Below are 21,138 nucleotides of genomic sequence, written 5' to 3'. Positions count from 1 at the left end.
CAGATGGATAACAAGTGCCATCTAGTGGCCACTAGTAAAAAAGTCACCAAGTAAACATTGGTCACAAAGGTAACATTTTTAATTATGAAGATTATATGTATTTGTGGTATGTAATATGATGTTGGGGCACATGCATATTTCATGTAACAGCTACCTCAATGTAATGAAGGCATCATATATTTCCTTCTGTGTGGTAAGATTATGTGACTCTGCTTTTGTGGCAATATGTCATTAACTATCTCATGATGTCGTACAATAGGTCTCTAGAAGAGGTTGTTTTTTGTTTTTGTTTGTTTTTTGTCATATCTAACCAAAGTATTAAATTCTTTGGCCAGTACCTCATACATATCCCCGAGTCCTCAGCCCCTGGAACCACCATTCTATGGCATGTTTCTGTGAGATTAACATGCCTCCACCTAAATTTTCTATTCACAGTTTTTCATCTTTTAAGTATAGATCGTTAAGGGACTGTTAGCTGTTACTATAGCGCTGAGATCACAGCCAGTCCTCTTCTGAATGTGTTTTATAAAATACTTCCAGTGCCATGATGGTCCCTTTCTCCTGGCCAACCCAGACACACAAAATAGCATCACGCACCTGGAAGGGGTAGCTGAACTAGTATACCACTGACTCTTGGGTCCATGTTCAATTGATCAGTGATGTCTAAAAGTTCCTCCTGAGAAACATTCCCTGGCTTTAGAATGAGCTCACTGCAGATACCTGGAAGAAAGCCAAAGGAGAAGATCACTTGAATACGCTGTGACAGCTGGCTTCTCCAATATGTGTCTGGTCTCCCTTGATCCGGCCCTTCTAGAGGGTCAATGTTCTAATTACCGGGAAGAGGGGTTTCTCAGTCAGTATAGGGATTCTCTCCTGATTCCTGTGTGTCGTTTGGCTACTGCTCCAGGCTACTGCACTGACTAGTGAAAACCCCTCTTAGTAGACTTGAAGAGACCAAGTGAGACCAGAAAGCAGCGAAGTTTATGATTCAGTTAAAGCAAATGCAATAAACACAGGGTCATTAAAAGCAAAGAGTCCTACTGCCCTGCCCATAAAATATGAAATCAAACTGAAATAATTCTATAAGAAACCTGAAAATAGAAAGACATTCATATAAGCTTATGTGATGGAATAACCTCTAATAATAACAATAGTACATGTTATTTGGATGGTGTTATTTGATAACTTGATAATTATCAACCATGATTGTGTAACTTTATATGATAACAGAAACATTTAGTAACAATTACAGTCACACGCATACCCACCTACAGCCGAAGCAGCTTTTATCTTGTTCCTGACATAGGTGTGGCTTGCTGGGTTGTCTCCCACTAAAATGATACTGAGGTGGGGCCTCCTGTTCCCAAGAGCAATCCATGATTTCACACCTTGCTGTATTTCTTTTTGGATTTGTTTGGCCATTTCAGTTCCTGAGATGATAATGGCTTCATGTCTATGAGAAAAAAACACTATGAATAATATTTAAAAGCCAATAAGGAACAGTCAACTGAATAAATGTATGGTATAAGAATGTTCAAAACAACTGTGGAGGCTAGTAAGAGGGCTCAGTGGTTAAGAGCATCTGTTGCTCTTTCAGAAGAAAGACAAGATTCAGTTCTCAGCACCTACATGATGTTTCACAACTGACTGCATCTCCATTTCAAAAGGAATAGTTGCCCCTCTCCTAGACTCCATAGGCATTACACAAACAAGATACATAGTGATGCGTGCAGGCAAAGACTCATAAAATAAAAACATTCAAAACAACTATAAACATCCAACATTTGACATTTCTAACAACATCTGACACTCATCTTCAGGTTCATAAATAATACCAATGATTTTTGTGAAGGATTGTAATTTTTTGTATGTCCACCTTATAATTTGCTTGTTCTCAACTGAATGTTTTATGTCACCCCAAATTTATGCTGAAACTCTAAACCTCTGTGTTCTGAGATTAGGAGGGGGGCTTTGAGAGGAGATTAGTGTGGGGGTCTCTGCAAATTCCACAGCCAGCAGAGCAACAATCCACATGCCACAAGGAGAAAGTATGGTTCAACACAACTCAGTAGCAGTGCTGGTGCAAACTCTGAGAGTCTGACAGAGGGCAGTTTATTTTAGGCATATTTAAGCACATTACAATTTGGGGAAAAGGTTTTCTGGTGACAATGAACTCAATTCCATGTGTAGAACAAAGCTCAAGACATGATTTCATTGAAACTCTTTTCAGAGGACATGTGACCTCTTCCATAAAGATGGGTTCTGTGGATTGACTACATGTGACATCTTAAGGGTCTGGAGGAGGACCTGGTGTGGTCTCAGTCATACAGATAGAGTCAATGTCAACAGGTGATCAGCCACCCCAACTTCCACATGTAACATGTCCCTTAAAGATGGGTTCTATTGGCTGAGAAGCAATGCTTATGATAAGGGCCTAGGGAGGATGACTGAGATAAACAAGAGTCTGGGGAGCCAGATGTGGCCTTGCCATAGACAATAGAGCAGAGGTCACCAGGCTATTAGCACATCCATTCCCAGCCTTCTGGGAAGAAAACTGGTCATATACCTCTTCCTTTGAAGGAACAACCCCATGTGTTTAACATTTCTGGGTCCCCTAGTGCTATCTGTGAACACAAGAACCCTATGCCCTCTATGCCCTCTATAGATCAGGCCACAGGGACAGAGCCTTCATAAGACACGCAAAAGGCTCCCATTCCTCTTCCCTTGTGTTATTTTATGGGTGATGCATGGAGAGAAAAAAAACAGCTCATTTTCAATTTTGGTGTCTAATTTCATATATTCTAGGTATTAGTCCTCTATTGGAAATGTGGTTGTATTCTTCCCATTCTGTAAGCTGTCTCTTCACTCTGGTTATTCCTTCCTTGGCTATGAAGAAGCTTTTCAATTTCATAGAATCCCACTTGTCAGTTCTTTGGATTATTACCATTGCCCTTGGGGCCTTTCTGGAATATTCTGGGTTTATAAGTATTTTTTCATATTTATCTTTAGAATTTCCATACATAAATACTATATTTACATCATCTTCACCCCACCCTCTCCCCCACTCCAACTCCTCCTATGCTCTTCCACTCTCTCAAATTCATGGCCTCCTCTTTAATTATTATTATTACATTTAAACATAACCATAAACATATAAATAGAACCTACTGAGTATATCTAGTGTTACATGTGTAGGACTGGCCACTGGGGAAGACTGATTCTCCTTCTCTTATAGCAACCATTAATAACTGACCTCATCTGGAGGGTGGGGGAGGAGCCTCATTGGAGTTGCCATCCACATTGGCAATTCAACTGTTATTGTCATTGTGCAGGCCTTATTTAAGTGATGTTACTGCCGCAGAAACAGGGAAAGTAAAAAAAGATCATGGTGAGGGGACCTGGGAAGAGGGGCACTGTACAGTATAGAGTCTCTGAGGGGGAACAGGCAAAACAGGAGGACTCTTAGCTAGGGAGTGGAGAGGAAGGCAAAACAGAGGCAAAGAGAGGAAGGGGCATTAAAAAAACATTAAGGTTGATTAATTTCTATTTACTTTAAAATATATGTGTGTGAATAGGCATATATAAATAATTTAAATGAAGTTAGACCACTTGGAGTGATAATGCCCCCCAAGGCCATACACTATCTAAGAAAGACCCTAGTATCAGGCATGTGGAGCCTCCTGATCAGAAGTTGTTGGAATTGTTGATCAGGGGAGTTCAAGAGACTTCAAACACAATACAAGCTATTTCTGCCCATTGTTGTCTCTTAGAACTTGAAACTAAGACACTATTGTTGAAGGACACAGGACTTGGAGGAATTAAGATGGAACTGACCTGGGAGTCTCATGTTTTGGCCTCTTAAATTCATGTGTGTTTTTCTCTAAAAGTTTCAAGGTTTCTGAACTCACACTAAGGTCTTTGATTATTTTTTCAAATTGATTTTCGTGCTGGATAAGAAATGTGGACCTAATTTCATTCATCCACACAGGGAAATCTAATTTTCCCAGTACCCTTTGTTAAAGAGGCCATCTTTTCTCCAATGTTTGTTTTGGATACCTTTGTCAAAAAAAATTAGATGGCCATACTAGTGTATGTTTGTGTTCTTCTGTTTTATTCAACTGATCTATGTATCTGTTTTTGTGCCTTTGCTACATGGCTTTTGTTACTAAGGCTCAGTAATATAATTTGAGAAAACATTGTGATGCCTCCAGCATTACTCTATTGCATGAAAATTGCTCTTGCTATTCAAGGTCTTGTGTTTCCATATGGATTTACAGTGGTTTTATAATTCAATGAAGACTGCCACTGAGATACTGAAGGGCATTTCGCTTTTGGTTAATATAATTGCTTGTACAACATTAATTTTGCTAACCCATGAGCCTAGGAGAGTTTTCCATCTTCTAATGTCTTCAAATTCCTTCCTCAATATTTCAACTTTTCATTTGGGGGTCCTACACTTCCTTGGTTAAGTTTATTTAGAAGGTTTTTAAAAAGCTATCATGAATGTGGTTTTTCTGACTCCTGTTTTTTTTTCAAGTATGTAGAAAAGCTACTGTTTTCAATATTGATTTTGTCCTTTACTAGTTTGATAGAATTATTTATGAGTACTAATAGTTTCTTGGGGAACATTTGAGATCTTTTAAGTATAAAATGATATTTGCAAATAGGAATAATTTGACTTCTTCTTTCCCTATTTATATCTCTTCTGTCTCTTGATATTATCACCCTAGCTAAAATTCTGAACACTATATTGAGTGATAATTGAGAGGGCAGACACTCTTGTTTCATCCAACATTTTAGAAGACTAAAGTTTTCTTCCATATTCAGTATGTTACCTGTGGTTTTTTTCATTTGTAATCTTTGCCATGTTAAGATAGGTTCTTTCTATCTCCATTTCATTCAAAGCTTTATCATGGAGGGAAATTGAAATGTATAAAAGGATTTTTCTGCATTAATTAAGGTAATAATGTGATTTCCCTTCTTAAAGATATGAATACAGTCCTACACATAATATTATACATATTAATTTGCAGATATTTAACCAAATTTGCTTCTGTGGAATGAAACCAGCTTGTTTTTTGATGCCATCTTAATGTGTTCTTGAATTCATTTTACCTATTTTATTCATAAATTTTGTGTCTTTTCTCATCAAGAAAAATGATCTACAATTTCCTTCTTCATGTTATGTCTTTGTACAAATTTGGCTTTGTGGATGAGTTTGACTGTGTTCTTTCTCTATTTTATTAAACAGTTCAAGGAAACATTGGTATTAGCTCTCCCTTAAAGGTTTGATAGAATTCTGCAGTGAATCCTGAACTTTGGTTAAGAGACTTTTTTTTTTATTACTGCTTCAATCTAATGAGGTTGTTGTGGTTCTGTTTAATACGTTTGCTTCTCCTTGATTTAATTTTGTTAGGTCACATATCTAGGAATCCATCCATTTTTTCTACATTATCTAATTGTTTGGAAAGTAAATTTTGAAAACACGCCCTAATGATTCTTGAGATATTATTATAATCTATAGTAATCTCTTTCATCTCCAGTTTTACTACTTTGGGTCTTTCTTGCTTTCTTTTTGTTAGTTTGGCTGTGGGTTTTTTCAGTTGATTCCATATATCATCCATTTAGTTTTTATTTTATTATTATTTCTTGGCACCTATTATTATTGGAGTTTGGACTGTTGTTTTTCTAAGATCTTGAGGTTCATCATTGGATTATTAATTTGAGGTAATCTCAATGTTTTGATCCAAGCATTCAAAGCAATGGATTCCTCCTTAGACTGTCTTTAGTTCTACCCCAAAGATTCTACTGACTGGATTGGTTTATTTAAATTGATATTCCATTTTCCATTAATTGATCTACCTACTTACATTATTACATTGCAATTTTGATTACTACAGATCAGTATTATATATCAAGATTAGGTAGTCTTATACTCCCAGTTTTGTTCTTGAGATCAAGGCTGCTTTTGGCTATTCAAGGAAGGCCTTTTATGATCCTACTTAAATTTTAGAAATTTCTACTTCCAGGAGAATTGCTTTTAGAATTTTGTCAGAATTTGTGTTACCTCTAGACAATTGCAGAGTGTGGGCATTTTAATATTAAATTTTCAGATCATGGAATAAATTTAGAATTTTAGTGGGACTGTGTTGACTCTGTAGATTATTGCAATAGCGTGGGCATCTGAATATTATTCACTGGTCCATGAACATGAGGGATTTTCCACTTTGCTTTACTTCAGACCCTTTCATCTGTGTTTTAAGTTTTCAGTGTCCATAACTTTGGCCTTCTGTGTGAAATTTTTGTGCTTTATAAGTGAAGAAACTTCCCTATTTGGGGAAAATTTACTGATTTCTGTATGCTGACTTTGTTACTTTTCTAAATTTGCTTACAGGTTTTGGAGATTTTTTTATATATAAGTCAATGTCTGTCTGTCTCTGTCCCCCCCCCTCTCTGAACCCCCCCACACACATGAGAATTATTATTTCTTTTTAATCTGACCTCTTTCTTTTCCTTCATTTGCCCAATTGCTCTGGCTTAGACTTCCAATGCCATATTAAAAAGAAGTGGCCCTAGCCTTCCCATCTAATTTTAAAGGGAAAGCTTCCAGCTTATTCAGCATTAATCTGTGGATGTATTAAAATAAGGTCAGTGTGTTGAGGTGTACTGTTACTATACCTAATTTGCTGAGTTAATATCATAAATGAACACTTATTTTTTTCAAATGAATTTTCTGCATCTAATCGGACAATCATGGTTTCTGGCCTCCATTCTTTTAATGTGATGTGTCACATGTACTTTCAGGAATAAATCCAGTCTACTATTTACACAATCCTTTTAATGTGTGGTTGAATGTAACAGACTTTTTTTTTTTTTTAGGTCACCAACCAGCTCCCAAATCATGACTGTTATGATTGCTTAGTCTTATCTTATGCTCCCTTCTTGCTACTCTTACAACTTAACCTGTTTCCCTTCATCCACACTTTGCACCAGGGCTTTATACCTTTCTTTCCTTCTGTATGTATTACTTTCCCTGCTTCTCTTGTCTGGCTAATGGCTGCCTGGCTTCTGGATCCAGGCATGTCTCTTTCTTTCTCCCTTGGTCTCTCCTCCTTCTTCTCTCACTTCTCTCTTCTCCCATTTATTCTCTCTGCCTGCCAGCCCTACCTATCCTAACTATTCTCCTGCCTAACTATTGGCTGTTCAGCTTTTTATTAGACCCATCTGGTGCCTTAGGTAGGCAAGGTGAAACAAATGCAGCACATCTTTACATAACTAAACAAATGCAGCATAAACAAATGTAACACATTTTTACATTGTTCACAAAGGCAGCAGAAACAAATGTAACACACCTTGACACAGCTACAACAATATTTTGCAGCATAAACGAATGTAACATCTTTACATAGTTAAGCTCCACAAGGCTTCCCTAATTCCTTTTCCTCTTTCTCTTCCTATAGCCAGCTTCAATGAAAACCTCTCTTGCCTGCAAGTTTGAAGGACTATGAATGCAAAGAGAACTAACTAGGAGATTAAGCAAACAGTATTTAGAAATTTGGGCTACAAAGAGGCTGAACAGGTAAAGGTGCTTGCTGCTGAGTCTGAAGACTTGAATTCAGTCTGGAGAACCCACTTGATGGAAAGAGAACCAACTCTTACCAGTTATTCTCTGACCTTCAGTCATACTCCCTCCCCAGCATATTATACAATAAACAAACAAACAAATAGACTTGATACAAATGAAAAAATAAAATTTTAAAGGAAGTATATGTTAAGCACTGAATGATAGCAGAAAAAAGAAACATCTTTACTATACACATTACATTTGATAGTGTGCTTTCTCATACATTGTTTTAGCTTTTAAGCAGCCCCGTGAGACAGGTATTACCATCTCAGTTTGATAGTGGATAAAACTGAAAAGGTGAGGAAGGTAAATGATTATGTTTTAGTTCCTGCTGTGTAGCATAATAGTAGGTGCCAGAGTCTACTCCTATGGGGTTCAGGTCCCAAAGAGGAGGCAAGGGGGAAAGAAGAAAATGACATCATCTGGGGATCCTTTTAAAGTGTAGTGGAACTGTATTTTTGCATCTGTGTTCATCAAGGACACTCGTTTTTGTAGGGTGTTCTTGTCTGGTTGTGGCATCAGAGTAATGCTGGTTTCATAAAAAGAGTTTGAAAGTATTTCATCCTCTCCTACTATTTGGAAGCATTTAAAAAGTATGACATTACTTCTTAAAAGTTTAATAATGGTCATCAATGAAGTCATCAGGTCCTAGAATCATTTGTTGCTGTTTAAAAAAATCTGATTATTCAAATTATTTATTCATCAATATTGCTTATATTTTGTATTTCTTTCATTATATCACCTTGGTTTATGTTTCTAGAAAATTTTCAGTTTTTTCCTCAATTATCTGATCTTCTACCATGTAACAGGTCGCAGGAGTCTCTTAACATCCTTGCTATATAGTATTTCTATTTTAATTACAATTTTAAATTTTATTTCTACTCATGAAATTTTCAATTTCACCCAACCATTGATACCTAATTTCAACAAACAAGTAACATCAACAAAACAACAAAATTTTATGCAGACTAATTTTTTAAAAATATTTAGAATAGAGCCTGTGTGTTAGAGAAGCATTCTGCTGCTGACATAGGAAATGTTTTCTATGCTGTTAGGTTAATTTAGTTTAAGTGTTATCCAAAGAAGTTTCCTTTCATTTTCTATTTGAATGATGTATTGTTCAAAGTACATTTCTGCACTCCTTCACTATTATTGGATTGTTCTCTATCTCTGCTACAGTGTTGGATACATATATTTTATCTTTTGATGAATTAACACAATAATACAATATTTTTGTCTCATAAATATTTTTTTTACTTAAAGTCTATTTTGTCTATGTACAAACATGTTTCTACTGTCTGGAATGTTTTTTCTCCTCACTTGCAGCCCATGTGTTATCCTTATAATGAAAGTAAGGCTCTTAATGACAGAATAAAATGGAGCTTGCTTTTTATCCATGCAGACACTCCATGCCTTTTTTATTAAATGCTTAATTCATTTGCACTGACAGCAAATAAGTAAGGATTTATTACCATCATGCTATTTTCTGGTTGTACATAGACCTTCGATCCTTCCTTCCTCTCTGACAAATCTTTGCTCATGGCTTCATGGAGAGACCCTTTGGATAGAGTTGTTGTTCTCTTGCTTTCAAATTCTTCTTTTATTTCAGAAAGTCTATCCTGGTACCTACCTACATTGTGGGGCTTTGGAATTAAAGGATTTATTTCCACATTTAGGAAGTTTTCTGTCATTTCTTTTAGGCTTCTGTTCCTTTCATTTTTATGTCTCAGAATTCCGTATTTTACATTTTGGCTGACTTGAAGGTATTCTGTAAGTCTTATAAGGTTAAAAAAAAAAACTTTCTTCTTTATTTTTTCTTTTGTGTCTCCAATGGGAAAGTTCAGATAACCTGTCCTTGAGCTCACCACTTCTTTTCCTGCTTGAATATACTATTGCAGATTGCTGTGGAAATTTTTTGTATCATTCAGCAAACTTAATAATTTATGATTAGTATTTTTCAAAGTTTTCTCATTGTTAAGTTTCTGGTTTTTATTTTCAGGTTTCTGATTCCACTTAGTTTTGTTTCATGTGTACTTTTTTGTAGTTTGCTGAGCTTAAGCTATTTTGAATTCTGTTACCAACATGAAATACAGAGCAAGCATGCAGACTGTGTCAACTGGGGTTGGCCTAGAGTGTAACTAACAGAATTTTCTTCACACCAACTTTAATTATAAGGCAGATGTAATATTTTGAATGTAATTGGACCCCATAAGATCATAAGGAATGGTACTATTAGATGTGGACTTGCTGTAGTAGGTTTGGCCTTGTTGGAGGAAGTATATTACTGTTGGGAGCAGGCTTTGAGGTCTCCCATGCTTAAGCTATGCCTAGTTCAGACCACTTCCTGTTGCCTGCAAGTTAAGATATACTAACTCCCAGCTCCTGCTCCAGCACCAGGGATACCTGCATGCTAACATGTCCCACCATGTAGACAATGGACTGAACTGTTGAAATTGTAAGCCACTTCAATTAAATTTTTTTCCTTTATAAAAGTTTCCATCGGCATGGTGTCTCCTCACTACAATAGAAACCCTAAGACAGATGTTGGTACCAGAAGTGGGGTATTGATGTAATAGACCTGACCATGCCTTTGTTTGAAGGAATATGGGCCTTAGAACTGTGTATTAGAAAAGCAGTTGAATGCTGTAAGTGCTGTTTAATGGGCCATATTAGTATGAGCATGAAAGACAGTGGAAATAAGTATTATTTGATGAACTGTGGGTGACTGGTTCAAGATGTTTCAGAGGGGAAGAATTTTAGTATGTTGCCTAGAGATTGTTCTTGTGATACTTTGGTTAAGGATGTGGCTGCTTTTTGCCCTTGTGCAAAAAGTTTTCCTGAGACTAAACTGAAGAATATTAGATTAATTACACTGGCAGGGGAAATCTCAAAACAGCCTAGTATTGACTCTATTTTATGGTTATTAGCAGTCATTCTTATGAAGATTTATAATGAAAAGGAGCAAGCTGAAAAAGTAGAAATATAAAATGTAAAATTTGAGGGGAAAAGGAACACCAGGAAATTGAATGGAGTTAAGCCATGTATGTGTTCAAAGAGATAAATAGATTAAGAAATGGAATAAATGGAGTGATGAACTCATGGCAAGACCCACCCAGCTAAGTTTCCAACTTGTGAAAAGGAATTAAATAAAAGGTTAGACCCTGGAGTTGTGGTGCATGTCTTTAATTCCAGCACTCATAAAGCAGAGACTGGCAGATTTCTGAATTTGAGGCCTAACTGGTCTACAGATCAAGTTCCAGGACAACCAAGCTTAGGCAGTAAAGGACTCCATTGAAAATAGAAAACTAGTGAAGATATAATTGAACAAGGGGGACATGTATGTAATTGGACCCCATAAGCAGAACTTGACAGCTTCAGCCGTATGGTTCTGGCTTTAGAGTCAAGGATAGAAGAAAGTAGATACAGAATATCCCTCCATGGCTACCAAAATCTGCTGAAGTGAGGCATGTGTCAGGGGTATCCTGAATGGAGCCCCAGAGAGGCCATTGTGTAAACCTATGAAGTTGAAGCCTAGATTGCCTAGAAGACCCCAAGATGTTGGAAATGCCAGAGTTGTTGGATACCTGCCAAGGAAAGTTGCTAGTAGAGAATGGAATCAGCCCATAAGAAAGAAGTTTGCTGCAATTAACAAAGCTGAAAGGAGTTGGAGATCAGAAGAGCATTTTATCATCAGACATGGAGATGCAGAGATTGGAGTTCACTCAGCTGGTTTTTGATCTTGCTTTGGTTCAGTATTTTCTCACTATACTCCCTTCCTTACATTTTGTAATAGTAATATATAGCCTCGAACATTATATGTTAGAAGTGTGTGATCTGTTTATATTGTTTTTATAGTGGATTACAGTTAAGAGATTGCATGAATCTCAAAAGAGACTTTGAACTTTGGTGTAGGAGATACCATAAACACGCCTGCTCAGGGCTGGCTAAAGTAATGCCTGACCACGCCTGCGAGGACATGGCCAGGGTGACGTGGGGAAGGTTTAAGAGTGAGAGGCACACACATAGGGGCCCTTTCTTCCTTTTTATCATCGGCTTGCTCTACTTACTCTGTTCCCTGCCAGCTGGCTAGGCTGCTCTGTATATAAGGCATCTCCCTAATAAATACCCTAATATCTTTACCTGACTCTGTATTGGTAATTCACTCATTACTTTGGACTTGTAAACATTGATGAGACAGTTATAGATTATGGGGGCTTTTGAAGTTGGATTAAATGAATTTTACATTATGATATTGTTGTAAGCTTATGGGGGACAGGAAGTAGAATTTAGTAGTTTAAATGTAATTGGCTCTCATAAGCTCATAGGAAGTGGAACTATTAGGAGATGTGGCCTTGCTGAAGCAGGTGTGACCTTGTTGGAGGAACTGTATCACTGTGGTGCAAGCTTTGAGGTCTCCCATGCTCAAGCTACTCCTAGTTCAAACAGACTGGCTAAAGACTTGTCAGATGGGGGGGGCGCAGAATTCTATAAGTTGCTTGTAAACTTTGTTTTGTTGAAAATCTATACTTAGCTCTTCAACGCCACAGCTAAGAACCATGGATTTGGGCCTCTATTACTTCCAAACAGGATTCATTCCGTTGTATAAATTTCTACTAGCAATTTGAATAAACTTATCATGACTAAAAGTGCTCAAAACTCTGCATTAAAAACAAAAGCATATAAACTATGTGCAAACAACTATGTGCAAATAAACTATAATAATCCATCAACTGAAGGGTAAATCCATAACAATTAGCAAATATTGTACATACAAACATAATGGTTATAATTGCATTTTAAAAGTAGTGATACATTTTATATCTAATAAAAATTATTTTATCATAACAATCGCTCTTGCTTAATTTCTCCAATTTTCAGAAATGATAAGGATTTGGAAAATTATTTTAAAAATAAGTTTATCATACCTACAACTGTTACATTTTGTTTAACATATGATAGAAATTGTTAATCAATATAATCAACAAGTGGACCAAAAAGAGAAGGCACCTTCAGCCTTGACATTTTAAGGCAAATCAAAGAAAAGCCTATTAACAGAAACTTACCCCCTCATAAACCAAAGAACTAAAGTAATTAAATGATAACTCAAGTTGCAAGTAATTTTGAAATTATATCATGCATAATTCTGTCCCTTCAGAAAAAAAATGTGCTCACTCCTCAATTTTAGCCCCTGTGAATGTGACAATATTTGGAAGTATGATCTTTTCATGTATGTGTTTGTTTGTATCTAGGATATAACATCCTCTCAGAATAGAGATGAGCCTTATTCTAATGACTGTTGACCTTTCACGAGTAGACACACAGGATATCATGTGAAACACTGGAGGAAGATAGTCAAGTGATGACAGAGGGAAAGTTTGGAGTATGTAAATGTAACCTAAAGAATGCCAAGGACTGTCAGCAAAACCCACTGCACAGTGCCACTGTAACTGCTTATCAGACTTCTAGCATAAGGGAGTGTTAAGGATAGATTCCCATTGTTTTACTTCACTTATGGCAACACAGTAGTCCATCCTCCCACCAGATTCTGAAACCACAAGGAACCAGCCCCCAAACTCTCTATGTATGTGAAAAAAGTACTGCTGTAGCACAACTTATAACTGAGGCAGCTTCTAAACAAGTAATGTGTAGGTAGTGTAAACAACATGAGCTCTCTGAACAAATGGATGGTTCCCATTTAGAATGAGATAAAGAAATATGGTGCAATATTATGTCATACTATTTAGAATGGCATGCTTCTTCAAACATGCTTATTTCTGGAACTTTTCAACGAATATTTTCAGGTAACTGAAGTCATGCAAAGAAGAACTATAGATAAATAGAGACTTATGTAATCCTAATTTAAATGCTCCAATTTAATTTTTTAATTTTTGTTTTTTTGTTTTTTGAGACAAGGTGTCTCTGTGGCTTTGGAGGCTATCCTGGAACTAGCTCTTGTAGACTAGGCTGGTCTCGAACTCACAGAGATCTGTCTGCCTCTGCCTCCTGAGTGCTGGAATTAAAAATAAAATTAAAAGCTCCAATTTATAAGAAAATTTTTTATTAGTTTATACTTTGAAATACACAAAAATGCAGTTGAGAAAACAATTTTACTATATCTAAATATGATCAAGTTGTTCTAAAATCAAATAACTTATGGATTTTATTTTTTTCCTTTCATTAAACATAGATTCCTTTCTCATACAATATAATCTGAATAAAGTTTACCCTCCCTTTACTTCTCCCAACTCCTCCCACCTCCTCTTTGATGATGATTTTATTTCACATATTGTGGAGACATTGTGGTAGTTTGAAAGAAAATGGCCCCTAAAGGAAGTGGCATTGGTAGGAGGTGTGGCTTTGTTGGAGGAAGTGTGTCACTGTGGAGATGAGCTTTGAGGGCTCATATATGCTCAAGATACCACCCAGTGTTTCAGGCCACTTCCTGTGCCTATGAGTCAAGAACTCTCAGCTCCTTCTCTATCACCTTGTCTGCCTGTGTGCTGCCTTGCTTCCTGCCACAATGTAATGGAATAAACCTCTGAACTGTAATCAAGTCACTACAATTTATGTTTTCCTTTATAAGAGTTGCCATGGCTCTTCACAGCAATAGAAACCCTGACCAATGCAGGAGCCACCTGTGAATTTATGTAAACAACAAAATCTTTATATTTCAATATGAAATAAAGATTGAGACTCTCCCATTTAGTCTTTGACCTAAGGATAGCAGTGCTTTACCATCTTAGATGAAACAGTTTTAAAACTAAAGTTATTGTGTTTTGTCAAAAGAAAACAGTTCAAATTGAAACTTGTAAGAATATAGTAAATTGAAAAAGGCATGATTAAGAAAGTGATTCAAATTTGTCATAAATACTAAGAGTAATTATTCAGTCTCATTAAACATAATAGTCTAAAATTTACATATAAATTGTTTTAATATATGAAGCTAAAAACTTTCAAGACATCACTGAAAATATTCCGAAGACACTATTTCATAGGTTCTATAATGTTTCTAAGATGAATTTTCTATATGGGTGGTTCTCAACTTTCCTAATGCTGCAACCCTTTAACACAGTTCCTCGTGATGTGATGATCTCCAACCACAAAATTAATGCATTACTACTTCATAGATGTAATTTTGTTGTTATGAATTGTAATATAAATATCTGATATGCAAGATATATGACATACGACCTCCAAGGGTTCATAACCCACGGGTTGAGAACTACTATAACGTAAATATACAATTTTCATCATTTTGAAATCCTTTTTATTCTCAGAAATTTGCCAATTCAGTCAAAATTTTTGTAGTCATTGTGACTGCTTATTTGCATGCTACTTCCTGAAATGACAGAAATATCTTGACCAGTTCCCTGGGGAAGGCACTCTCCCCACAGCCTCTCTTCCCTGCTGCTGGGCTAGCTGCTAAATGAGACTTTATTGGTAACAATAAATCACTGCAGAAGGCAGAGCATGTGTTCGAGCAGCACCATGCAATAAAAACTACTCAACTGAAACCAGAAGGCTTCAGTGTAAGCCTGGTTCACCCTGGCAGCCATATCAAGATTAGGCAAGCTACTTAACTGCTTCCAGAGACAAAGAATTGGCTCATATATATAATGAGAATGCCCTCTGTTGACCTTACACGATAAGACCAAGAGTTGACTGGCTACTTTACAAACATAGGTCTTCATCCTAGTTCTCTTAAATAATGGAGACACATTCACATAACCTGGAGCAATATGAGAAGAGTTTTCTATGTTTCTATGAGCTCATTTGTCTTACTTTTCAAAAATGTAACTTTATTAAACTATGGTGACTATAACCAGATATAGTGCATAATAAACCATGGTAGAGCAATAAACGATTAAAAGAACTTTTGTATATGAACATATTCTTCCATAAGTACCAGAAAAGAAACCTTAGTCATGATCAACGGTGTGTTTAATTTGAACACTTGACAAGTTCTTAATCCTTACCTCAAATTTACGTTCAACTACAACTTTAACTGAAGCATCAGTGAACATCTTTAGGGTCTCTAAAGATGAAAAGGCCTAACACCATCATAAACAGTTCTAAGGTCTCCATGAGTTCAGCTTAATCCTGTGTGCCTTGAGGCACAACATGGGTATTTGAAGTTTGCGTTAAAAAACATCCAAGAGAACCAAGGCAAAGTCAGATATGGGATAAATCTAATAATGCTAATAACACAGTAACATTGGGCCTTTTGTGAGATATTTTAAAAGTAAACAAAAAGGATGAAAATCAAGTTTACAGCCTTTTAATAGGCATTTCATTTCCAACCTTAAGTACTTCACTCAAATCTTGAAGCAATTGTACCGAAAACCATATATTTTTAAATCACTAAAAAATAAAGCAAAGTCTATCATGTATGATTCATTCCAATGTCAATTCTGTAGCTTGTCAATTTAGAACCTTAAAATAAAAATGAAAGGATTAGTAATTACCAAAAACAATATGTAATTTTATATACCAACTTTTCCAGAAAAGCATTGGATACCATAAGAACCCCTGGATCAACTGCAGAGGTCTTTGGGCACATTCTCCAAAGAATAGCTTCAAATATGAATACATATTTACAAGGGGAAGCCAGTGTTATTGAGATGACATAAGGGGTAAGTACCATAATATCAAAGTAACGAGTACAGACGATGTTTGGTAGTATCTTACCAATTGTGATGTTAAACTATGTTTAACTGATATAATATGAGTGTCATTTGTTGCCAACATTTACATGGAGAAGAAATGCAGAATTGACCAGGGTTAGTGACCTCCCTTCCAGCTTTATGTATTCCCTCACTTCTATCTATGGGATCCTAAATTCAGATATCTCCACTAAGGGAATTGGAGAAAATAGGTATAAACCTGGTTATACTTAAGAGCATAAGAACATATATTTTATCCAGGCATAGTAGTACATGCCTTTAATTTCAATACTCTTTTGGTTTTTTTTAAATTAATTTATTTTTTACATTCCAATCCAAGTTCCCCCTCCTTCCTCTCCTCCCACTCTCCCCACTTCCCTCCACCCCCACCTCCCATCTGCTCCTCGGAGAGGGTAAGGCCTCCCCTAGAAAGTCTACTAAGTTTGTCTCATCACCTCACTGAGGCAGGACCAAGGCACCTCTCCACTGTCACACCCCTGTATCTAGGCTGAACAAGGTATTCAAGAGGCAGAGGCAGTCATATCTCTGCCAGTTTCAGGCCAGCAAGGGCAACATTGTGAGACCTGTCTCACAGAAATAGGTATATTTTGTAAGAGGTTGTAGTTCTCTGGTTATTGCATTTGCATAGGATTTCCAAGACCACAAACAAACAAACATATATCATTTTAGAAAAAAGCATATATACATACAAGCATATATATATACATACAATATATATATATATTATGTATACATACACATACACATGCACATACATACACACGGGGACAAGACAGTTTAGTGAATCCAAGACAAAAGAAGTGGGACCTTAAAGGGAAGAAGAGGCTTTCCTTTGCAACCTAGAAGGGATAAAAAAAAAAAATCAAGAAAGAGAGTCCTTCTGGACAGGATGATAGGGAGAGGGACATACCAGGAGCCTTCAGAGAAAACCCTCAAAAGAAAAAAGAGAGCGTATACAAATCTCGTACCCTTTCAAGGGTGGTAGGAAGTCCCACACCACGTGGTTTTATCTGGGGCAGTTTACTCAATAAGGAGTATGGAGAAACCAAGCACTGGTCTGGACCACAAATTGGGAACTAAGAAAACACAATACAGCAAGGCTTCTTAATGGCCCCACAGGGTTGCAGGAGGCATGGCCTGGTTTTTTCAGGCTGTGGGATCTGGCCTCCTAAAGTGACCAATGTTTTAAAGGGACAGGCCCATGATCTATCACTGTTAATCGAAAAACTGGATTGTGAAGCTGTTACATTAGTACACTATCTCTGGACAGCTGGGGCATAATTGAAAAGATAAAGTTTAAATAGCAAGACCCCTAATGGTGAAATGCTTAGCTATAATTTCTAAATGTAAAACAACATAATGGCTTAGAAAACAAAAAGTATAGCCAGATAACTAAGTTCAATTGGAAACACAGGTCATGTTTGCTAAAACAGTATGATTTTGAGAAACTGCATTGGTAGCCTTTATGATTAGCTCTCCCTTGACTGAAATCAACCTATATACAAACAGCTTTCATAATAGTCCTAATTGGAGTTTAAGTCCTTCAAGCTTCAGGGAGCATTTACCAAACACTAACTCTCTGCAAAAAAAGGAAATCCTGGGAAAGTACTAGATGGGAGACTCTGAAGACGTAAACATTCTTACTACTAAAACCAATCTTTTTAAAATCATCAGACTACCCACTCAAACATATTTAAATAGCATAAACTAATATCTTTTACTAACTCCAAATGCTAGATTAGCAGAAAAAATTATAAAGTTATCGGCAGTGAACATAAAGAAAGGTGAGGCCATATGAAAATCTGTAGGCTGGTGTCCAAAATTTTATGGATGCTACATAAGGCATTTGTAGGGAGAGCAAAAAGAGAATTACTAAATCCAGGGCTTGAGAAACGGCTGAGCAGAAACATAAGCATGAAACTATTTAGTTATATTCCATTACTGTAGGCATCTACTTCTTAGACAAGAAATATAAAAAAAAAATATTTTTTTCATTTAAGGCTATAATGGCTCAAAAGTGTGATAAATTTGTTAATTTAAAATAGTTAATATAATAGGAGAGTTTATCAAACTCAAAGATAATTTTCCATAAAAATATATACTATAGTTCAAATTTCATGTCAATAGCAATGATGCGAATTTGTGACAATCACTATGAGGGGCCAGACAAAGAAGGTGTCACTAAAAAAGATGACTGATGAGTGGGGAGGCAGACAGTGGCGACCTCTGGAAGATGGAGTCTCTTCTCTCTGCTGGTCCTAGAAGAGAAAAGAGACACCAATAAGTATCAACACACTGTCCAAATTCCTCCCCACCGGAGATACACCAGGCTACTGGTATCTCTCATCCTTACAGCCAACCTCACCTACAGGTATGGTATTCAGTGCCAAAAAAAAAAAAAAAATGCCAAAAAAAAAAAAATACCACCTTATCCTAACTCGATTAGTGCTATCTTAAAAATAAAACCATTGCAAACATTTTCTTTTCATGTTAATTGTAATCTACATCAAACAGAATGAAAAAAGGAAGGAATAATGTATATCTTTTATCATCAAATTTTGAAAAATAGTCTTCCAAAATCCACTGCATTTGGCTACTTGTAATCATAAGAAGGCCATTAAATGTCTTCTGTGTTGTGCGTGATATCAGAGTTCAAACCTGGGGCCTCCCACCAAGTTACAAGATGGGAAATCTCCATAAGTGGATGGATGATGCCTATGTGTTTTTGTGGATGAAGTATGTGGCTGCAACCAAATATTAGGGTTGTGACTGTTGTTTGTGACTCAGGCACTGGGCATGGAGGAAATGGGGAGACAGAGACACTGGGCTGAGGAGGGGGACACTAATTAACTTGTACACTTACAAAAAGATTATCCTTAGTAGAGGGAATCGCTAAAAACTTAAAATTCCAAGGACAATAATATAATAGAATGACCTTATAGATGACCCCTTCAATTTTGTAATACAAATAGTCCTTACAGAATCCGTTCTTCCTAGGGAGAGTGCAGACTGGCACTGTCGATCGAAACACCAAATTCCAACAATAGAATTCCAAACCGCTATCATTTTCACATATCCTTCTATAGACCTAGTCACCGTAAGCCCTCTCCGAAAAAACTACAGGAAATACTTTAATTTCAGTGATTCAAAACTAAGCCCCAAATATAAATTATGGGGAGTTAAATGGACAGAACGTATCTAGATGCACAGAATCTTCGCTTACTTCCCTCCAAGTGTTAGGCTGGACCTTGGGGACATAAAGTGAATGTAAAAGGACAAGCAAGTCTCCAGTCAAAGTAGTGAAAGTATATCACTGGAATCCCTGAAAGTTTACAAACGAGTTTTTTCGGAACTCACTGGCCCTGGGCAAGACACTATGAATTGTTGTTCCTTAGGTTGGATTCTCCAACAGACAAGGGAAGATGAGGCAGGGTGGCTTGTTCCTGGGTACCAGTATGTCTTTTCATTGTCCTAGCCAGCAACCAAATCCAAAGCAATCAAGGAAAGCAATGGACTGACAACTTGAGAAAGGCTGGTAAGTGCCAGACAGAGAAAGGCTGAGAGGCCAGCCTTCACATGCAGTTCTGTGAAACCATTAAGACATTTCGGTGTGGGAAAGGACTTCAGCCAAGCCGGTGACAAAGGAATACAGAAACTGAAACGCTCGTTAACTGTCTACACAACGCCTGCTCTTGCTGGCACAATAGACACCTGAACAAAGCCAGGGTCCAGGCGAGCTACCCAAGCTCCAGACCCTTTTCCCTGAGCGCCTTACACTGAGGCCCCTTGGCTGCAGCAGGACGCGCAGTCCCCGGGCGGGAGCCGGAACCGGAGCCCGGCTACGCAAGAGTCTCGGCCCCGGTGCAAGCCCGGCCCCACAGGAGTCCCGGCCCGAGTGTGCCAGCCCAGCCCCGCACGCGCGGGCTCTCCACGCCGAACCAGCTCTGGCCTCCACAGGCTCCGCCGCGCCGCTCCCACGCGCGCTCCGCCCCACGCGCGGCCCCTTCCCGCAGCTCCTACCTCCTGCCGCTGCTCCCGAAGCCCCGCCAAGCGCGCTCGGCCACTCCAGGGGCCCTCGCCGGTCCTAGGCCCAGGCCGCCCCGGAGCAGCAAGAAGCCGCGGGCCCGCGTCGCCATGCCTCGCCGCCCACCTCCGAGGGTCCTTCCTTCTCCAGCTCTGCCCGCCCGACCTGCAGCACGCACGCCCTGGGGCCTCAGCAGGGTTCCCGGGTGCAGGGCGGGGCGGAGCCCGGAGGACGCGGAGGCGCAGCTGGTGGCCACGGGGTGGCAGGCGACTAGGCTCAGACCCTTGTGCTGTCGCCACCGGAGCGCAGGGAAGGCCGCAGCCATTCACTGCAGGCTCCAAGCCCCCCTGTCCCGAGGCCCAGCTCAGGCCGGTGGTCTCCATGGTTACCTGGGAAGCGACTTAAAGCAGGAATGTTGTTTCAGATCTTTGCTTTTTTTCTCCTTGAGTGCCCTTAGGATGCTTTGATGAACTCAAGGAGAGAAAAAGAAACACAGATAACCTTGGGGTTTCTGCAACTGCGGTGTCCTTGACATTTCTAGAAGATCCATTGCACTCCTTGAGTTTGTGGTCCCTTTGAAGCAAAGTGAGTTTGTAATGAGAAAGCAAAAACTAAAGCCAGAAAAAGACAATCCAGGTCAAACCAGGCACAAAGCTAACAGAAAATATTTCACCCAAGGTCAAGCTGCAACTGTGATTATATTGTCTTTCAGAGCTGTTGTCGGCCTGCTTGGGGGACTTGTTATCTAAAGTCCGAGATGTCTTAGAGCTTGTTCTGTAAAAATCCTGTCAAAAAAACAGGGGCAT

The 21,138-nt window shown here is 38.1% G+C and overlaps 1 protein-coding gene across 5 annotated transcripts in view; it reads right to left on the bottom strand.

Annotated features, from left to right (window-relative positions):
* The window catches only part of LOC100760811 (methylenetetrahydrofolate dehydrogenase (NADP+ dependent) 2 like), a 95,941-nt gene extending 75,348 nt beyond the window's left edge, over positions 1-20,593 (bottom strand). The window contains exons 1-3 of one of the 5 annotated variants that reach the window (XR_004772288.1): positions 20,329-20,593; positions 1,269-1,453; positions 598-720 (exon numbers count right to left, since the gene is read on the bottom strand). Coding sequence is in view for 4 of the 5 variants with exons in the window: in XM_035452414.1 (XP_035308305.1) it covers positions 598-720; positions 1,269-1,453; positions 20,329-20,444 (424 nt within the window). In the remaining variant the exon portion in view is untranslated. The remainder of the gene's footprint in view (positions 1-597; positions 721-1,268; positions 1,454-20,328) is intronic. The other 4 variants (XM_035452414.1, XM_027388383.2, XM_027388381.2 and 1 more) reach the window with 4 other exon arrangements.
* Positions 20,594-21,138: the final 545 nt, after the last annotated feature.

Source organism: Cricetulus griseus, assembly GCF_003668045.3.
Source record: "Cricetulus griseus strain 17A/GY chromosome 1 unlocalized genomic scaffold, alternate assembly CriGri-PICRH-1.0 chr1_1, whole genome shotgun sequence".
Taxonomy (NCBI): domain Eukaryota; kingdom Metazoa; phylum Chordata; class Mammalia; order Rodentia; family Cricetidae; genus Cricetulus; species Cricetulus griseus.
Note: the sequence above shows the minus strand (reverse complement) of the source record. Positions and strands in the feature narration are given on the sequence as shown.